This window comes from Solanum pennellii, chromosome 3 (assembly GCF_001406875.1).
Source record: "Solanum pennellii chromosome 3, SPENNV200".
Classification (NCBI taxonomy): Eukaryota; Viridiplantae; Streptophyta; class Magnoliopsida; order Solanales; family Solanaceae; genus Solanum; species Solanum pennellii.
In genome coordinates this window covers 68,048,484-68,069,240 of record NC_028639.1, presented here as the reverse complement: position 1 = coordinate 68,069,240, position 20,757 = coordinate 68,048,484, and the positions used below count along the sequence as shown (strand labels likewise).

The window sequence follows — 20,757 nt, the reverse complement described above, 5'->3', positions numbered from 1 at the left end:
CCACCCCCAAATAATAATAATTTTGATTTTAAAAAATATTTTCAATGTCATAAATTATTTTTTACTTAAGTAAAAATAAAAGATGTCTCTCAAAAACATTTTTCATTAATAAATTAAACACTAAAAATCATTTCCGGAAAATATTTTCTACTCACCAACCAAACATGAGAAAATAAGTCCAAAATCTACTTGTTTTCCAGGAAAACATTTTCAAGGAAAACATTTTCCATGGAAAACATTTTCCTCCATACCAAACACACCCTATATTTACAAGGTTTTCAAAAAGGGGGGCATTCTTGTTTGTTAAAAGAGTATATAGATTAGTGAAAAATACAAGGCTGCACTGTCCATTTGTATGAGGAGTTGTAAGCCAAACAGTTTAAATAAGCAATGGTGATAGCAAAACTCCGCCATAACAGTCATCTTAGAAAATACAAGATGCAGGAATCAACAAATGTTTAAATCAGACAATTTGAAATTCTTATATATTGAAAATAATCGAAATATTAACTGTAAACGATGCCAAGTTCATATATATTATATATCATAGTAGGACAGTATTTAAACAAAAACAACATCATGAACCTATTAATATCATGCCTTAATTTATCAATTCAATCAACTCTCAGTCCTTATCCTTCGCGTCCTTCTCGAAATGATCTCCAAGGGTGGAAAGAACATCATGGATTTCTGCTGCCACTACTCCGCGTTGGCGTGAACTCTTTATTCACTTCCACCACTTCTTCTCAGACAAAGAAATTAGCTGCCAAAATATAAATAGAGAAGATGAGCAAACCAAGTGATCAGGGGGATCAAACCGAGAGTCGAGAGCAAGAAATTACTCATCAATGATGCTGTGAGTTCTTTATTAACATCAAAATACCCAGTGTAATCCCACAAGTATGGTTCGGGGAGGATAAAGTTATGCAAACCTTACCCCTACCTCATACAGAGAGAGGGTGTTTCGGATTAGACCCTCAGCTTGAAAAAATATACTTTAAAGCAGTTTAAAAAGGGGAATACAGAAATGAAATGAAATAATGCGAAATGGAAAATAGTACACATACCAAAGAAAGAACACTAACAACAGCAAAATAATGTGATAACCAAAGCACAAACAAACACAGGTGATAACTGAAATTGAAGAACAAGAAACTACACAGATATTGCTAGTACTACTGGTAAAAAAGTAGGTAATGACAGGAGGTAAACATGTGACTTTTTTATTCCTTTGTCACTAAAGCTAGGCCTCCACGGCATTGATATTTTAGAATCCTAGGAACTGATGAATTTTGTGAAGAAGTAGAATTAGCAGGTCCAAAAGTATTCCTCGATTTGCTGCTTATTTGTACTAGTGTCAGTATAATTCCCATGTGAAAGCCATTCAGAAGAACACTCTACATCTGACTGACTCCAAACTGCACAGACATTTAAGTTCTCTTTTCTGTCATATATATTTAAGCAGTTAAAATTACATTAAAAGTTGACACTTCTTTGTTTCTTTTGGATGGGTAGAAAGTAAATGACAACAGATACCTGAGTTGTCACACTCCACGTATTAACCTGATATATGAAAATAAATGTAAACTTCTATGCATATACAAACATGGACATGCAGCAGAAACATCTACGAGGATAATAGAAGAATAACCAACCTGTCGTGCAACCTGTGCCATTCGGCGACTGTCCCGTGATGATTCTGTCGCTGAATTTGACATTTTTGGCTCTACATGACCATTTGCTTTTTCTCCATTTACTTCCTTTGGAGAGCTCTTCTCAATTCGAGCACTCTCTTCTGATACACTCAACTGCTCTCTCTTCCTCTTTCTTTGAAAAGTGTATTTGATGACTCTATCTTTCGGAGTTTCACTAGTAACTTCACCATATACATCAGCTATCTTTGACAATGAGTTCCCTGGCTGACTGCTAACAGTTACAAAATCAGGTCTGTCGATATGAACCGCTAAGTTCTCCAAGGTTCTACTTTCCTGTCTGGGGGAGTCCATTTTTGCCATCGCTAACTCATCATTGACTGTTGAATTTAGAACACTAGAAGTTTCAGCAGACTGCAGTTCATTTCCGGAAATTTCAGTGGACCCCAGCTTCATGCCTGGTTCAGTTTTTTCTATCAGCAAGCTGTCGCTCATCTCAGAAGGATCTTCACCAGGAGCACAATCTCTATCAGGGCTGGAGTGAGCTATCAAGACACCAGCATTTGATGTTTTATCAATATTAAGGAAATGATCAGGACTGCTTCTTGGAGAAGGATAATCGGCTTTCCTATTTCTAATAGCTCTTCTTCTTTTTCGGCGAGAAGATTTTGAAATCTGTGTATCATTTCCGTGGATTTCAGTGAATCCCAGCTTCATATCTGGTTCATCTTTTCCCATTGACAAACCATAGCCCATATGAGAAGGATCTTCATCAGGAGCACCATCGCTAGCAGGGCTGGAGTGAGCAGTCAAGCTACCAGTATTCGACGTTTTATCAATATTCAGGAAATGGTCAGGACTGCTTCCTGGTGAAGGATAACCAGCTTTTCTATTTCTCATAGCTCTTCTTCTTTTTCGGCGACAAGATGTTAGCATGTGCCAGCTGCTAAGCAAGCCATCTGCTTGTTGAATATTTTCCTGTGGGTTAACCACATCATCGATCTTATTAATAGGTGCTGAATAGATCCCTTCACCTTCATCTACCGCATTACCATTTTCAGTTTTAGTTTTTTCAACTCCTTTAGAGACAGATAAATCTCCATCTAAAAGGTTTCCTTCACAAGCACGGATTCTCTGTGTACACCCGTTTCTGTATAGCTCTGGCACTTTGCTTCTCAAAATTATAGAGGGTAAATCTGGACCTGAAATGCTAGGTTTTCCAAGTTGAACCATTTTGCTACATGACTGATGACCCTCACTTTTCTGCTTCATATTTGTAACTTCTATGTTAGAAATTGTCATAAACTCCTCCTGTGATTCATGAGGCAACACAACTCTGTTGTCTTCGTGCAGTTCTACAGGAGGAGCAGCGTCAATATCCTCTAAGTTACGTACTCCTTTCTCTTTGCAGCTTGTCACCCTCTCAAGATCAGCCTGAACTTCCCTCAGCTCTCCTCTGAGATCACTCACAATATCTTCCGCTTCCTGAAGTTGAGCTTCAAGTTCTTCAATCTTTCTCTGTTGACTCAAGGACGTCAACTCTGCTTCACTAATCTGTTGCAAAAGAATAAGTAAAAAAATTATGAATACGCAAAGCACCAGTAAAGAGCATGTTAACTCATGGGGAAAAAGGGGGGAAATAAGTTTAAACAAGAGTTGCAAAGAGTATCCAATCACTGGTGCTATCTCTAAAAATGCACCAAAAAACGAAATATTAATCTAATTTGTACAAAGGAATTTTCTACTACTCTGAACGCTCTCTTGTTCCTTTATAGCAATGCGAAAGGTGGTTTTCAGTTTTGTGTCAAACTTATATATGCCAAACATGTAGATGCTGTTGAACAGCTTTCTGATGATTACTGAAAGCATCATACTTGATAACAGAAAGTCAGAAACTTTATGGTCTCAGTAATTTAACCCAAACAACCTTATTTCAGATTTGACAAGACAATTTTTGGAAGACAAATAACAAGACAGAAAAAGTGCTGCTTGTTATGTGGTCAATTACCCCAGAAGGCTTTTAAACCTGAACTCAGTTCGTAGACAAACGAAAAGTAAGCTACAACCTACACACAGACAGTCCAAGTGAGGAGTATACTGACACTGATATAGATATACTGACAGTGAGATAGATCAACACATATCCTCCAAGCCTAAATGTCTCTCTTCACTCCAGAATGTTCCAAATTCATTTTAATCATTTCTTTAAAATGCATCTGTCGATTCTACAGCTCAATGAAGGTTTGGAACCCTAGTAGCAAATGAAATCAAATTACCAAGCTAACAAGTTTATCTGGTCAAGTCAAAGTGCCCAAGACTGTGGCCATGCAAACATACATATAAAACGAGATTAATAAATCCACTGGCATGACCAGTGATTATGCTACTGTAGCTACCAGACTAGCAAAAATTTCTTGAAGAAGGAAAGAGCATGTCACAAGGATTTTTTATGTGCATATCAAAATGAGCATATCAAACAAGAAAACAAAGAGAATTGTATAGATAGCACTAGTAGCAAGATTAAAACCTCAAGAAACTAATACAGTGGACTGATACTAGTTTCTATCCTATAATTTTAAGTGACTATGACTTTCTATCACAAAGCAAGCCAAACAGCCATAAGGGTAAAGAATGTGCGCACACAAGGAGGAAGCACGTCACCTCTATGTGCATTTGTGAAGTTTGGACTCCTAAGTGCCGATGCCTCTCAATGGATATCAGAGAAGCTTAGAGGCCTAGGTTACAACCAAACGACAATGCTGATATACAAAATTACTGGGTAAACAAAAGGAACTGAAAAGAAAGACAACACTTTGTTTAAGATGTTTGTCAAAAAAAAAAAACTTTGTTTAAGATGAACTCTTGCAGAGGAGGTAAGAGGTCCCAAAAGATTTTAAAAAGAGCCAAAGATATCCTACAAATATTGCAGCATATTCGGAACAGAAAGAAATTACAGTCATTCCAATATAAAGCCCAAAACATTAGGGTCAAAGAAGCTCTCAAGTGCTTAGTCTGCGGACCTTTTTATCCTAGGTTCAACAACCTCATATTCCACTACATCCAGCAAGGGATCTATTTCCTCTGGACTTCCATGGCAGGTGCCACACAAAAACCGTAATTTGTCCCAATGTTCAACTGTTTTACCCATAAGACACTAATTACCTGCATGCCATCATCCTAAATACAAAGAAGCAGCACGACAGGAAGAGTCCTGAAACTCTGTATGGTTCCAACAGCTGACAGCCAACATTTTGATAACTCAACCCTTGAAAGGAAAAAGGGTGTGCAGGTGAATAAATCTTGCCCATACTTGATTCCCATTGTGCATCTTATTACCACCAATATAGCTCAAAGTTCACAATCAGCAATTCATCGTCTTTCTTTTATAGTCATTCTTTTGATAAGTCAATTATCCACCTTGTTCTATGTTTAGGAAGAGCCTGAACTTTATATCGATTTCCCTCAGTACCCCTCCACCCTTTTAAGTAGAGTAGAGATAACAATTCAACCCCATTGAGAAGTCAATTATCCACCATGTTATATTTTTAGGAAGAAACAGAATTTTGTATCAAGAAAGAGAATTCTCCTCAGTACCTCTCCACTCATGGAGAAGAGATAACAATTTAAACCACCCTCAAATCTGATGGAAAAAAAGAATTGAATGATGATCAAATGCTCACATAAATTTAGGTTCGGAATCCAGAGCCTCCCTTGTTACCTACTGACCTTTACTTTTGACCTCTTCAACAAAAATTAAATCGGTAGAGCATGCTAAATTTCTCCTTGGAATCTTATTAGATGCATAAAGGATAGGTGAAAACCATGCCAATTAACACAAGTGAATTGTTCACAAATAGCATTATTCTCCTCAAAAGCAAACTGTCCAACCACCCAAAATTGAGGTTAGTATGAGTTTATAAAGTCTATCGGTAACTCATCCCGAATATCTTGACATATATGCTTAATAGAAATATCATGTCTAGTAGGAAAGGTGTAATCTATTTACTAACATGTTAAACTTGACTCAAAGTTTCATCAACTTGCACATATTTCATAACCAGCTGATAAATATGTAAACATTATTGAATGAGATGTTTGGAAATCCTCTTCCAAGTTCAGTTCGTGGCATTGTAATTTCTAGAACCCATCACAGATGGCATTACTTTAGAAAGCATAAGACTACCTATGAGGAGAAAAGGCACACATAAACAAGTAGGCAGACAAGCTATAACAGCTGGAAACCAAGATGTAGCCTTTTCGTTAAAGTGGTCTTTGGGCAGCTTCCACGGACCTCGACAATTCCACCAGGTACCTGCTACCTCCCACCGGCACAGGTACCAAGTAAATCTGCACCAAGAGTTGAGTGAATGGAAAGAAATCACTTAGTGTTTTTTGCCTCTGCTGAGATTTGAACTTAACCTCATGGTTCTCCCCTTAAGCCGCACACTTGGGTGCAAAACCAAGTTTTAGCCTTTGACTACCTTCATGAATCAAATAGATCTTAAGCTCTAAATTCATAGTAGAATTATATTTTCCTATCCCCACCATCAAGAACATAAATTGAAAAAATTCCATTGATGCCTTTGCTGGTGATACTTCATCATCACCCTCTCTTATTTTCTTGAAAGTAAGTACCTGTTGATCTCGGAAAATATCTGACTCAAGTTCTTTCGACTTGTGAGAAAATACATATACAAAACCATACAAGAATACAAAAGGTAAAATAAGGCCATTACTTTGACCTTTTCACTTAAATGATAAACCTTTTTTCTCTGTCATGAAACAGGAAGAAGAAAGTGAACAAAACGTTTGGATGGTGATTCCATGCCCTAGTGACAGATGACTTGAAATGAAAGAGAAAACAGAAGTTTAAAAACATGGAATCGCAAAAGGAGAAATGAACAACAACAACATACCCGGTGTAATCCCAAGAGAAATCATTTTTGAAAAATGAAAATGTTATTGCTCAAATAGAAGGGCGAAGAAGAAGTAACACTCCGAAAACCATTGACATTCTCAACTGAATATCAACATCAAAGACCAAGAAGTATGATCATAATTGTAACAGATAGAAATGACTTAATCCATCAATGAACAAGTTATGAATTTGGTTGACAAAACAAAGGTACATATTTTTCTACATTTCGTTGATTCTAATTTAAAACAAAATAGACCAGTAATCCTAATAAAGTTTATTACAATAGCGTTGGAGCCTATAACATCACCTCCTTCCCCACTTCTACCAAAACCAATCCCAGATAGAGAGAGAGTGAGAGGAAGGGAAGAACAAAATCAAGATGAACATTACCACATAATCTGGGAGAAAATGCATTAAAGATTGTTACCAGACCTGAATATGTGGTATGACAATAGTTAGACATTTGAGACGATAAAATGTTGAAGTATCATTACCTCAAGCAATGTAAAGCTAATATTTCCATCCTAACCACAACTCCAGGCCAGAAAACAAGAAAAGGAATGGGAAGTAAGAAAGACTGATGATTGAACTACAGTGAACAATCAACCAGAGGTCCTACTCAGTAGTTAGTATTACTCTTGATCAAATTGATACTTGCCTATTGAAAATATGTGGTGAAACTTTTTTAAGTGTATAGTATCTCGAGTAGAGAATATTGGAAGTTTAAATGTCTACCGTTTGAGTACTTAAACACGTTCAGCATTTGCAAACATATTCAGGTTTCAAAAAAAGATGAGAATAACCAGACCTATTGCAAGCGGACATCTAGTCAAAATTCCATCTGCCGTGGTACATGACATATAGGACAAACTCAACTTCATAAACAAGACACATACTCAAAGAAGCAGAGTATAAGCAAATATTTCAGCCATAACGAAACAACATCGCCTTACTGAACAAGACACAGCATTTTCTCTGGTCTGAATCGCCTTTAAAACAAGTTGAAATCGTAAGAGCAGAAAACAGGGGTAACAACATTAGTGTTAGCATCAGAAAAATCAACATTACTGAGTACAAGAGCTACACAAAAACCTAATTGAGTTACTAGGTCACAGCACAGAATTTTTGAAATTTCCTGTCTCCACCAAGGGAGCCTGAAAAAGGGTGAAAGAAAATCAGCAAAAGAGATGATCAATACTTTCTTTTACTCAAAATTCTTTACACATTACTAAAACTAGAACAATCCCTTGAGCAGACTGACCAACTCATCAACAAAGTACTCAGCACAACATCAATCAACTCATTAACAAGTTATCTACCTTTCAATCAATCAACTCATTAACAAGTTATCTAGCTGTCAATCAATGACAAGTAGAAAAAAGAACATTTAGATCAGTACTAGACAAGTCAAGAATCAATTTTACCACAAAAATCAAGTTCAATCAACCAACCCAAAAAACCCAAATGAACACATGAGCACAACAATCAAGAAAAACTCAATACTTCAAAACAACACACTAATCAAGAAACACAAAAAAAAAATCACCTTTGAATCCATCATCTGTTTGAGACGCAAAAGCATCCCAAGCCCCTCCTCTTTCGCCACTTGAAGCTCATGCTTATACCTAACAGCCTTCTGTTCGGACGACATAATCCTCGCTGCAGCTTCCTTTGCCGTATTCAAGATTATATCCGCATAAGCCCTTTTCAAAGCAGTCAGTCTCTGCAACCCAATAAATCAAAATTCAAAAAAAAAAAAATCGAACCGACCCAGAACAAACATTAAAATGAAACTAAATTAACCGTTACTACGATCAAAATCGATTTCCCTTATCACAAAAGTACTCAAATTTAAAAATAGTTTTTTTATAAAAAAAAAAACAGTAGGTAGTTAGAAAGTTGTAAGCAGCGGTTGAGTTGGTAGCGCTGCCGTGAGAATCCGACCAGATTGTCGGAATGTCGGCGCCAGGATTACCTCATCGGTGTCCATTTCGGTTTTCCGTTAAAGCATCGACGGAGTTGCGGTTTTAAGGTTTTTCAGACCGAAGTATAAAAGAGAAAGAGGGGAAGGTGGTTTTTTTCTTTCTTTTTTTTCTCAGCAGCTGTCTGTTATGAACTGAATGTTCTGTTGTGTGGTTCGGTGAATGTACCTTTATACCCCTGAGAAACGGGTTGAACTACGAGACCGCCACCGTTATGTGACTGGGGGCGGTTTTTGTCTTTTCGGGTTGCAGAATTTGGTTACCTATGTGCGCGCGACGGAAAAGGTGTGGGTCCCACAGTCCGATGGTTTTGGATGACGTGGCAGTATTGGGTTGTTCATCCGAGGTGGCAAGGGACACGAGGTTGAAGTTTGAAGGGAGTTGTCCCACTTTCGTTCCTTAATTTGTATTTTTAGTTTTTTATACCTTAAATTTATTAATTTTATTCGGTGGATGTTCCGATTAAGCGATCATTTTAAAAAAAGTGACTCTGTATTCGAGATGACTTAAGCCTGAGTCTCTAGACAATGATGAAAGAGTGTATATCACTTCACCATAGCCTTTGCAGGTAATATTTGTAGGCCTAACACCTCAAGACTTACATCTTGTATCCTGTGATAAGTTAAATGCTCTATGTCATACTTTTAAAAAAAAAAAGTTATCCAAATATTTTTATCATAATTATTGATTATTTCTTAGAGTTCGGAATAATTATTTATTATCTTATTAATTAATAAATTTATATAAGACTTCAAGTTAGATATATCTAGATACGTGTATTCTTGTTGTCGGATACATTATGAAATATAAATATACAGGGAATGATGCGAGTGAGAGTGAAAAGAGGCGAGTGAGCGAAGACAAAAGTTTGTATATCTCAAATACATGTGAATCACATTATATACATGCATTTGTGATATCAAATACAGCCTGAAATACAAAATACATAAGAGAAAGGTGGCTGAGAGATAGGAGAAGGCGAAAAATTCACTTATATATATTGTATATGGAACAAATTACACTTATTTTTTACTTCATTAATCTAAATATGTATATCTAAATATGGTCTGATATATATATTTTGAAATTAAAATGAATTATAATTTTAAAAACTTACAAAATTATATGTAATTAAATTCTAAACGAGTAAAATTTATGTTATATATTTTATCCTTTAAAAAACTGGTCTCAAACACTTGAAAGTTCAAACATACACTGAATGTTGTTTTCACTAGTGAAAGTTCGTTACGAATTTACTATGCAGGAGTGTGACTTGTTCCCAGTTGGAGTGTGTAGGTCCTATCAACAATTAGTTGACCTTTGTACTTTAATTTGTTTATTTAATTTCAAATCGATGTTGAGTTTAAATAAATAAATTTTACGATTTTATATTAAATTAAAAAAAGGTAAAATGTATTAAAATATTTTTAATTTTATAGTATTAAATATATTATGTACTTTCTCCATTTTATTTATATGTTATCTGTTTACGTTGCACTTGTATTAAGAAATGATGTAATTTTACCCTTTTATCCTTGTTTAATGTTTTCTTAAGTCAATTTTACAATAAATAATGAATACATTATCAAGATCTATTAGCTACTTTGTCAAAGGTATAGTAGGCAAAATATGATAATTTATGTACAAAATTTTATAAAATGACAAATATTTTGATTCAGTTATTTATAGAAAGCGATGACATATAAAAGGGACGAAAAGATTAAAGGTTTATAATTAAAAAATTGTTTAAAAAAAGAAAAATACATTCTTTTTAAAATTGACTAAAAATTATATAAGACAAATAAATTAAACAAAAAGCAATATATATTGATGATTGGTTGGTTTCGATCATTAATAACATGACTTGAATAAAAGTACTTAATTGGCCAGTTACTCCATTTTTTTTCCTTTTTCTTATTTGTTTTCTTTTATCTTAGATTCGCTTTGATACTTTTTTAAAAATTATTTATTGAGAATTTATATTAGGAAATTATTAAATGATATTTTATAATTTGATTATTAATGTTTCATATAAATGTTCAGTGATTATAATAACATTTAAAAAATGAGTTTGATAAAATAGATAAGTAAATTAAAAATATATATATATGAAAAATTAGTAAAGAGACTGAAAAGATTATTAACTTATCGAAATTTCTTTATATTTCTCATTAAATTTTAATACTATGTTTGAATCATTGTTATCCATTGTATTGTATTGTATCGTTACTATACTTACAATATTTGTTTTGATTGTTATTTAAAATGTATTGTATTGTATTGTTAAATTTCGTTATTACGTAACAATAAAACCATTATTTTATGGAACAACCAATTTGATGTGTTCGCATTGTCACTTAATTTCTTTTTCTAATTATATCTTTACATAATATTTCAAAATACTATTTTATCCTTTATTTAAACCTAGTCAAACCTCCTAATATAGAATAATTAAGAATATTTTAGTAAATTTATAAATTACAATATAATACGATACGATCAAACCAAAACAATTAAAATGCTATTAAACAACAAACAATAATAAAGTCTATCCAAATATTGTATCTTTCATACAATACAATAGACATGCTATTGCGTTATTAATGAATGTAAGTTTTGATGAGAATATAACATGTATTTGCACAAGTTTTCTGTTCTGATTAGTTATGTTAGCAACAAGTCAAGTAGTTAGTTGATAGTTAGTTACAAATTTCAAGTTGTTAGTTAGTTAGAAGTTAGTTGGTTTGTTAATCAAAGGTCTATATATAGGATCACATTGTATTCATTTGGAACTGATTCACAATCAATACAATATACATTTTTTCTCCCTCTCAATCTGCTCTCAAGTTCAAGCTCTCAAGCTCAAGTTGAAGATCATCAATGGTGATAATCTCTTCATGGTATCAGAGCCAGGGGGTCTAATTGTCCCTGTTTCGAAGTCGAATTGTGAGCCATTTTTGTTGTTGTTATCAACTGATTCGATTAATTGATTGTGAGGTTGTGTTGTGAATTCTTTTTGGTTTTTTCTTTTTCCTTCTTTCTGATCGAGGAAACACATTCATAGCTAGAAATTAGCAAATTCTAGATTGTTTTCGTGTTAGATTTCTCACAGATATTCATCCACAATGACTGGCACTCAAGCTGGAGATGTTGCTTCTAGTTCAAATGTTGCTTCTAGTTCAACCACATCTCGTTTGGATTTTTCAAGTGCTTTTTATCTGCATCCTTCAGAGAATGCAGGATCATCATTGTTACCTGGAGTTTTCGATGGTACTGGTTACAGATCTTGGCGAAGAGCAGTCCTCAGAGCATTATCAGTTAAAAGCAAAACAGGTTTCATTAATGGAGCAATTACGAAACCAATATCTACTGATCCTAACTTCATGCAGTGGGAAAGATGTGATGATATGGTCACATCTTGGATCTTGAATTCCTTATCTCCAGAGTTGCGTGACAGCCTGCAATATGTGAATAATGCCAAGGAGTTATGGGCAGAATTAGAGGAAAGATATGATCAAACAAATGGATGTAAATTGTATCAGTTACAGAAGGAGATAAATGAGCTTGTTCAAGGTACTTTAGATATCACCAAGTACTACACAATAATGAAAAAGCTGTGGGAGGAGATGAGCACAGTTGACATTAATTCTCAATGCACATGTGTGTGTTCTTGTGGAGGAAAAACAAAATTGCAAAAGGCTGAGCAAGACAGAAGATTGACACATTATTTAATGGGGTTAAATGAAATGTACACTACTGTTAGAGGTAGTATTCTCATGATGAACACTCTTCCTAGCATGGCTCAAACTTTTGCTATTCTATGCCAAGAGGAAAAGCAAAGAGAAGTAAAGCCACATAATCATACAACCTTGGATTCTACTTCTCTCAATGCTTATGGACAATACAACAATAATGCAGGTTACAAAGGATTCAGAACAAATTACAGTTCATCTAAAGGGGCTGGATCCAGTTCTGGTAACAATATGTCTAGAGGGAATTCAAGTATCAATAGGTCTACCTTAGTGTGTGATTATTGCAAGAAGTCAGGACACACGAGAGATAGATGTTATAAACTTCATGGATATCCATCCAATCCAAAGTTTCAAAAAGGAAAAGGAACAAGTTCTACAGCAAACATGTGTACTTCTGATATGAATACACAACAATCTGAGGAAGAGACTCAAATGGGAAATCAGATGCCAATGAACCTGTCCAAAGATCAGTATGAACAATTACTCAACATCTTGGGAAGTATACAAACTGGAAATGGAGGTTCTAATTCTGATAATTCAAACAGCATGATTGTCGCGCCCCATTTTCGCAGAAAACGGGTTTTGTGCACGACCTAACAACTCTTTTGGGATTTTTGAGTTTTGGAGTCGCCACCTAACGAATTAAGGCGCGTTAGGGCACCTATCTAACCTAACTAAGTCTAACTAAGGTCAACGGGCCAGAGATTAGGGTAAGGGTTCAAATTATCTCGAGGGGAAGGTGTTAGGCATCCCTCGAGATCCACAAGTGTGGGTCCCAGCCGTATCTCATGCAATCTATGTGGGGGTACAAGTAGCAATCAAGGTCGTTTAATTTATTAATTTATTTAATCTTACTAAGTGATAACAATTAATACTATTAATTTAAGCATGCAACGCTAGGTGATGGCAATAAATAAACAATCAAGTTTTATTTAAGCATGAGACTAAGTTATAAACAAAATTATTAATATGTGAGAAAGTAAGGTTTTGAAAATTAAGCAAGTTTTGAATATGAATTTTTTATTTTAAAAAATGTTTGTTTCTTTATAGGGATGATGCCACGATATTATTGATCGTGCTCCTCCACCATAGAAACAATTTTGATTTGAGGTCGGTATAAAAAATAGTTATGTTTTGAAAAATGATTTAAAAGATTTAGTTCACACGTAGGCACATAAACATTTACATATAAATGCACATAATTCTTTTTGAAATTCATGGGTAGGTGGTACTTCCGAGGATGCGTCGGGTTTAAAAATTGGAACTAGACCTCGTAGTTCCTTTGACTTTCCCACTAACGATAGGTTAGGAGATAGTGCTTATAATTTATTTTCGAAATAAACAATGTCAAAATCAATCCAAATTTTTAAAGGAAGATTGAATAATGACTTTTTAAGAAAATTACAAGGTTTTGATATGAAATATTTTTAAAGTCAAGTTAAATGCATGAAATGATTCTAATTTAGTATTATTTTAAGAAAATAACATATTGCAAGGAATGCGGAAATCTTCAAGAAAACGAATGGGATTACTCATGAAATAATATTAACTAATTTTGGGGGGAGGGCACAAATATGCACAAACAAGTTCTATTTTTTGTGGATATGTTAAGAGTTTATTTACAAGCCTATAGACATGATTTCTAGGTGTTCAAAAAAATAAATATGCCTAATTTTGTAAATTTAAATGTTATGAACAAATTAAACCTTAGACATGGTTTCTGCATGACAAGATGATGCTAAAATTATAACATTATTAAAAACACCTAATCGGCCTATTAAATTACTATGATTTGCTTTTAACATTAACGGAATCTAGTTTATTATTTTTAGACTTTATTAACAAAAGTGTCAAGCAAATTGAAAATTGATTAGATTATAACACCTATAAACATTAAATCTAGGTGGTTAAAGACAAACCTATAGGCATGATTTCTAAAAAATATAACGAACAAATAAGCATATAAATCCCCCTCCCCTAGACGACCCCCAAATAAATTTATTATATGATCTTTAGGGTTACAATTGTTACAACATTCGAATAAATAAAATAGCGAAAAAAAAAAAAATATATAGATATATATATACATTCAAACAAATAAATAAATCCTTCTTCAGTTAATCTTCAACTTGAACTTCAAATATGAAACCTGTCAAAGTAATTAAATAACTACACAAGTAATCACACTTGTTAGTTAAGGTGAGACAATATGCAATCGTTTAATGACGAATTCTACATACAAAACAATAGCTTACACAAATTGTGAATGTAAAGATAGTGTGAATGTTAAGAATACTAACCCGTTAAGCAAAACGAATTGATTCAACCTTTACTCGAACAAAGTAATAAGATAGCAAAGAAGAACCCTTGAATAATTACCGGAATATTAATGTTTTGTTAAGTAGCAAGAGAGCAAATGAGAGAAGGGAGAATGATGAGAGAGTTTTGTGATTGAGAGTGAATGAGTGTGTGAATGAATAAAAGGAGTCTCTTTATATAGTAGAGGAGGGGGAAACAAATAAGGGAAATAAATATTTCAGGGAATCAATTATAATACAATTTTCCTTATTTTAAAGGATATCCAAATCAGAAAATATATTAATATTTCATTACCAAATATAAACAAGTAAGAATAAATTAGTAAATTTAAAAATAAGAAAATCAATTAAACTTATTCTTATTTTAAGAGCCAAATCAGATTATTAAAAAAAAAAATTACTAAACTTAAGCAAGAAAGAATTAGGAAGAGTAATATATTTTCCTTAAATAATGAAGAGCCAAATATGAGTCATATTCAAAAATACTTAAACCAAAATTAACATGTCAAAAAAAAAATAATAAATAAAAAATATACACAACGGAATAAAACAAGAAATTGATTAATAAGCTATCAATTACAAATCGTTGGGCAAGAGTAACTAATTAAGGGAGAAGTATCAATATTACAAAGATTACAGAACCTACAATTTCATCATATGCATCAGTCATGTAGTTCAACAAAAGGATCATACAAAATTACCAAGTTGATATCAAAAACAAATCTGTAGGCATCAAAGTTGAGGGCAAATTTGCATCATATTAGTTTAAGAAGTTAATCAATTTAAAACCAGGGGTCCACAATTCTGAATCAAGAACATATTATTTCTTTCTGCATAACACCAAATTACAACGAAGCCGATAATATAGATATAAGAACTTTCAAACATCATCAACTTACAACAAAACATGCTTAAGATAAAAAAAAACTTATCGCTCCTTCTACGATGCAATTCAAAACATTTTTTTTACTTACATAAAGTAGATGCATAAAGAGTACAATTTATATAGAAATCAAGACCATGCCAAGGACCAACAACTAGGAGTATTAAGAGATGAGTAACAATTAATTGACTAGAACAAACCTGGACGGATCTGTCCAAATCCGCCATTTCTCAAACGCTAAGTTCAAATTTCATGCCATTGCTGAGCAGAGCCGGAGTTCCTGTCCGTTGTTTCGCCGGAAAAAGGGAGGGGACGAGCGGACTGCTTGCTGGCGGGAGGCGCTGGAGCTACTGCCTGGATAGTTGTCCTCGCGGTGGATCTCTGTTCGAAGCTGCTGCACTGGTGTCCAGCTGCTGCAGGTAGCTGGAACTCACTGCTCGGAGCGGCGACTGGAGGAAGATGAAGCAGCGCCGGCTGCTGATTGGAGTTGCTTCTGGCGTTGCCGGTTGCTGCTGGTTTTTCTCGCAGGCTGCTGGATAGATGAGGAGAAAATGAGAAGAAGAGGGGAGGAGAGGAGAGGGAAGAAGGTAGACGAGAGCGAGAGAAGGTCGCTGCCAGCGGCTGCTGGCTGGTGTCTTCTCCGCCGGTGGGGGGCTGCTGCCAGCAATGGAGGTTCCCGTCGAGTTGCAGATTTCGCCGGAACTGCTGGCTGGTGGGAAGCGCTGGACGCTGCTGCTTATACCGGCGATGGTGGCTTTCGCCGGAAAGAATGGGGGAAAGAGAGATGGAGGGAGGCGGCGGAAAGAGAAGGGAGGCTCGCCGGAAAGGATGGGGAGTGAGAGAGAAGCGGCTGGAGAGAGGGAGGGGAGGAAAAGAGAGTAGAAATTTTAGGTTTTGATTTTTAGTGTATTGAAATCAAGAAGAAAAGGGAATTTAATCACAACCGTTGGTTTAGATAGAGATGAAGTGTTAGGATTCGATCTAGGATTTATTTTTTTAAGACGGACGGATGAGATTAAAAGATGATGTTTTGATTAGATTGACAAAGATATAGAATGGCTAAAATTGCAATTAAAATGGCTATAATTGAAATGAAAGAGAGGCTATGATTGTAATAAAACTCTAATTCAAGTGGCTAGAATTGAAAGAAATTGGAATAGAATAGGCTAGAATTTAAATAATTTTAAGGAAAGTGCAAAAATTACTATTTAATTAAAATACTACTACATATATTAAAATATTTTTATATAATTGAAAATCATTTTTTTTTTAAAAACATTTTGAAATTCATTAAAAATTAAAAAATATAATAATATTTAATAATTTTATAAAGTACGATACTAAAATATATAATTTTTGAGAAAAATCGACTAAACTTCAAAACTTTAAGTAAATTTTAAAATACGTATTTAGTCGAATATAATTCTAAAAATGGTTAAAGGTCGGTCAAAATTGGGTGTCAACAATGATGAATGGAGCTGTGAACTTGGCAGGTATACTTGCTTGTTACTCTTCTATAAATGATATAGGTGATCTTTCTTGTGAATGTGTTAAGCTGACTGCTGGCTCTTCCTAATGGTTACAAGGTTAAAGTGACTCAAGTTGGTGATGCTTTTTTAAATCCAGTGTTAACTCTAAGCAAAGTGCTGTTTGTACCTAGCTTTAAGTTTAATCTCATTTCTGTTCATTGTTTAGCACTACAACTTAATGGAGTCATCAGTTTTGATAAATTTTCTTGCTTATTGCAGGGCCCTTCTCTGAAGAGCCCTCTGGAGCTTGGTAAGGCCAAGAATGGCCTATATTTCTTGTGTCAAAAATGTCACAATTGCTGCAAGTCTGCTGAAGAAAAGTCATCTCATTCTAATTGTCATCTTGTCTCAAAGTTTCACAATGTATCTTCTGTAAGACAATCTCAAATTTCTACTACAAATAAAGCAGATTGTAAGACTATGTCTTCTTCTCATTATAATGATAAATGTCTTTCATTTGCTGATGTCTCTAGTCACACATACAATGATGATGAACTTCTATGGCATGCTAGATTAGGGCATGTACCCTTTGTAAAGATGAGGAATATAACATCCATACCTGTAAATTTTTCTCCCAAACAACCTTTTACATGCAATATATGCCCTATGGCTAGGCAAACTAGGATGCCATTTCCAGAAAGTACATCCATAACTACCAAAACTTTTGAATTACTACATGTTGACTTATGGGGACCATATCACATTCCTACTCATGATGGTTACCATTATTTTCTTACTATGGTTGATGACTACAGTAGGTCTACTTGGACACAATTACTAAGGTGCAAAAGTAATGCCCTTCAAACCATCAAAGCTTTTGTGTCTCTCATAGAAAACCAGTTTCAAACCAAGTTGAAGGCCATAAGATCAGACAATGGTTTAGAGTTTACCTCATCTGAAGCTGTACATTTCTTTCAGACCAAAGGCATTATACACCAAAAGACCTGTCCATATACACCTCAACAAAATGGGGTGGTAGAAAGGAAACATAAGTACTTACTTGAAACAGCAAGATCACTATTGTTTCAATCAAAGTTGCCCTTGAGATACTGGGGAGAGTGTGTCTTGACTGCCACATATATAATAAATAGATTGCCAACCAAACTTCTTCAAAACAAATCTCCATATGAGATATTATACCTTAAACAGCCTACCTATTCACATCTAAAGAGTTTTGGTTGCCTTTGTTTTCCAACTGTTTTGAAAACTCACAAGGATAAATTTGAACCAAGAACCATTCCTCATGTTTTTGTTGGTTATCCATTCAATACAAAAGGATACAAAGTCTTAAATCTAGCTACAAAGAAAGTTCATATATCCAGAGATGTTGTTTTTCATGAAAGAATGTTTCCTTTTGTTCATGTTCCTGATGATGACTCTAGTTTCAGTTCTGTTTTAAAATTGCTTACTCATTCTGTTAACATGCCTTGTATGCCTGGAAAAACAAACATATTTGCTACTGATGAAATGCTGGACAATGACAATCTTACACCACATGAAGTCACTGAAAATCAAGTAACCAATACTACTAACATACATGAAACAAACTCTGCTGATTCTACAACACAAGAACCACAAGAACCTAGAAGAACTTCCAGAACAATAAATACTCCTAGTTATCTGAAGGATTACACATATACCCTACCTAAATTACATTCCCTCAATACTTTTGTCTCTCACAATAACCATGTATGCTTTAATAGTCTTTGTTCTGATAGCCAGCAGCTAGTCACAGCTGTTTCACATGAATGTGAACCTAATACCTTTGAAGAGGCAATACTGCACCCTGCCTGGCAGCAAGCCATGACAAATGAATTTGAAGCTTTACATGCTAATGATACTTGGGAAATGGTCATGTTACCTGATGGAAAAAAGGCTATTGGTTGTAAATGGGTATATAAAATAAAGCATAAGGCTGATGGAAGTATAGAAAGGTTCAAGGCAAGGCTGATAGTAAAAGGTTATACACAACAAGCTGGAGTAGATTACAATGAGACATTTTCACCTGTGGTGAAGATGACTACTGTTAGAACACTGATCTCATTGGCTGTTAAGAAAGGTTGGAACTTGTATCAACTAGATGTGAATAATGCATTTCTGCATGGTGATTTACATGAGGAAGTTTACATGGTACCTCCACAAGGTCTTACAACAAGATGTGATAACATGGTGTGCAGATTAAAGAAATCTTTGTATGGGCTAAAACAGGCAAGTAGGCAATGGTATGAGAAGCTAGCAGACAGTCTGTGTTCAAGGGGTTACCAGCATTCAGACAGTGACTATTCTTTGTTTTACAAAAAGAAGGGGAGTTCCTTGGTATTTGTTGCTATATACGTGGATGATATAATCATGACTGGAAATAATGTTGATGAAATCAACTCTTTGAAGAGCTTCCTGCATGACCAATTCAAAATAAAGGACTTGGGAAAATTACACTACTTCTTAGGCCTGGAAATATTGTACAGACATGATGGTGTTATTGTTTCTCAGAGGAAGTTCACTTCTGATCTTCTGAAAGATTTTGATATGTTGAGTTGCAAAACTACTTCATCACCACTTGATTCAACTGAAAAATTGAAAGCCACTGATGGTGAGTTGTTAACTGATCCTTCTCAATATAGGAAGTTGATTGGCAAACTCAACTTCCTAACTAACACTAGAATGGACATATCCTATAGTGTACAACACTTGAGTCAGTTCATGCAATCACCCAGGGAACCACATTTGAAAGCAGCCTACCATGTGCTAAGGTACTTGAAACAAGATCCAACTATGGGCATTTTTATTTCAAACAAGGCTGATCTTACAGTGAGTGCATACTGTGATTCTGATTGGGCTGCTTGCCCCGAATCAAGGAGATCTGTTAGTGGCTACCTAGTTCTTATGGGAGATACTCCTATCAGCTGGAAATCCAAGAAGCAGACAACAGTATCATTGTCATCTGCTGAAGCTGAATACAGGGCAATAAGACAGGTTGTGGGAGAGCTAGTATGGTTTGAGAGGTTGCTGAGTGAGTTGGATGTGCAGTGTTCTCTGCCAATACATGTTCATTGTGATAGCCAAGCAGCAGTTCACATTGCCAAGAATCCAGTTTTTCATGAAAGAACAAAACATATTGAGATTGATTGCCATTTTGTAAGGACTAAGCTTCACCAAGGGTTAATCACACTTCATCACATATCCACAAATTCACAGCTGCCAGACATCCTCACCAAAGCTTTAACTGGAGTTAAACACAATTCTTTGTTGCACAAGTTGTCTGTGTTTGCATCACCTCCAACTTGAGGGGGGGTGATGAGAATATAACATGTATTTGCACAAGTTTTCTGTTCTGATTAGTTATGTTAGCAACAAGTCAAGTAGTTAGTTGATAGTTAGTTACAAATTTCAAGTTGTTAGTTAGTTAGAAGTTAGTTGGTTTGTTAATCAAAGGTCTATATATAGGATCACATTGTATTCATTTGGAACTGATTCACAATCAATACAATATACATTTTTTCTCCCTCTCAATCTGCTCTCAAGTTCAAGCTCTCAAGCTCAAGTTGAAGATCATCAATGGTGATAATCTCTTCATGGTATCAGAGCCAGGGGGTCTAATTGTCCCTGTTTCGAAGTCGAATTGTGAGCCATTTTTGTTGTTGTTATCAACTGATTCGATTAATTGATTGTGAGGTTGTGTTGTGAATTCTTTTTGGTTTTTTCTTTTTCCTTCTTTCTGATCGA

At 34.8% G+C, this 20,757-nt stretch overlaps 2 protein-coding genes and 1 long non-coding RNA gene across 4 annotated transcripts; 1 reads left to right on the top strand and 2 right to left on the bottom strand.

Moving 5' to 3' along the window:
• Positions 1-463: 463 nt before the first annotated feature.
• Positions 464-8,698, bottom strand: LOC107012560. Of its 2 annotated transcripts, XM_015212432.2 has the most exons (5): positions 8,546-8,698; positions 8,117-8,293; positions 1,656-3,206; positions 1,537-1,563; positions 464-763 (listed from the first exon to the last, which is right to left on the bottom strand). In XM_015212432.2, the coding sequence occupies exons 1-5, from the start codon at positions 8,558-8,560 to the stop codon at positions 728-730; spliced, it is 1,806 nt and encodes a 601-aa protein (XP_015067918.1). In that variant the 5' UTR covers positions 8,561-8,698; the 3' UTR covers positions 464-727. The 2 variants fall into 2 exon arrangements, with proteins under 2 accessions (XP_015067918.1, XP_015067919.1); XM_015212433.2 differs by lacking the exon at positions 1,537-1,563.
• A 2,979-nt stretch (positions 8,699-11,677) lies between these two features.
• Positions 11,678-13,377, top strand: LOC107013612. Its single transcript, XM_015213483.1, has 2 exons — positions 11,678-12,824; positions 13,355-13,377. The coding sequence occupies exons 1-2, from the start codon at positions 11,678-11,680 to the stop codon at positions 13,375-13,377; spliced, it is 1,170 nt and encodes a 389-aa protein (XP_015068969.1).
• A 172-nt stretch (positions 13,378-13,549) lies between these two features.
• LOC114076408 lies at positions 13,550-14,842 on the bottom strand. The gene is made up of 2 exons (XR_003577308.1): positions 14,684-14,842; positions 13,550-14,453 (listed from the first exon to the last, which is right to left on the bottom strand). It is a non-coding gene; the product is annotated as an uncharacterized LOC114076408 (long non-coding RNA).
• Positions 14,843-20,757: the final 5,915 nt, after the last annotated feature.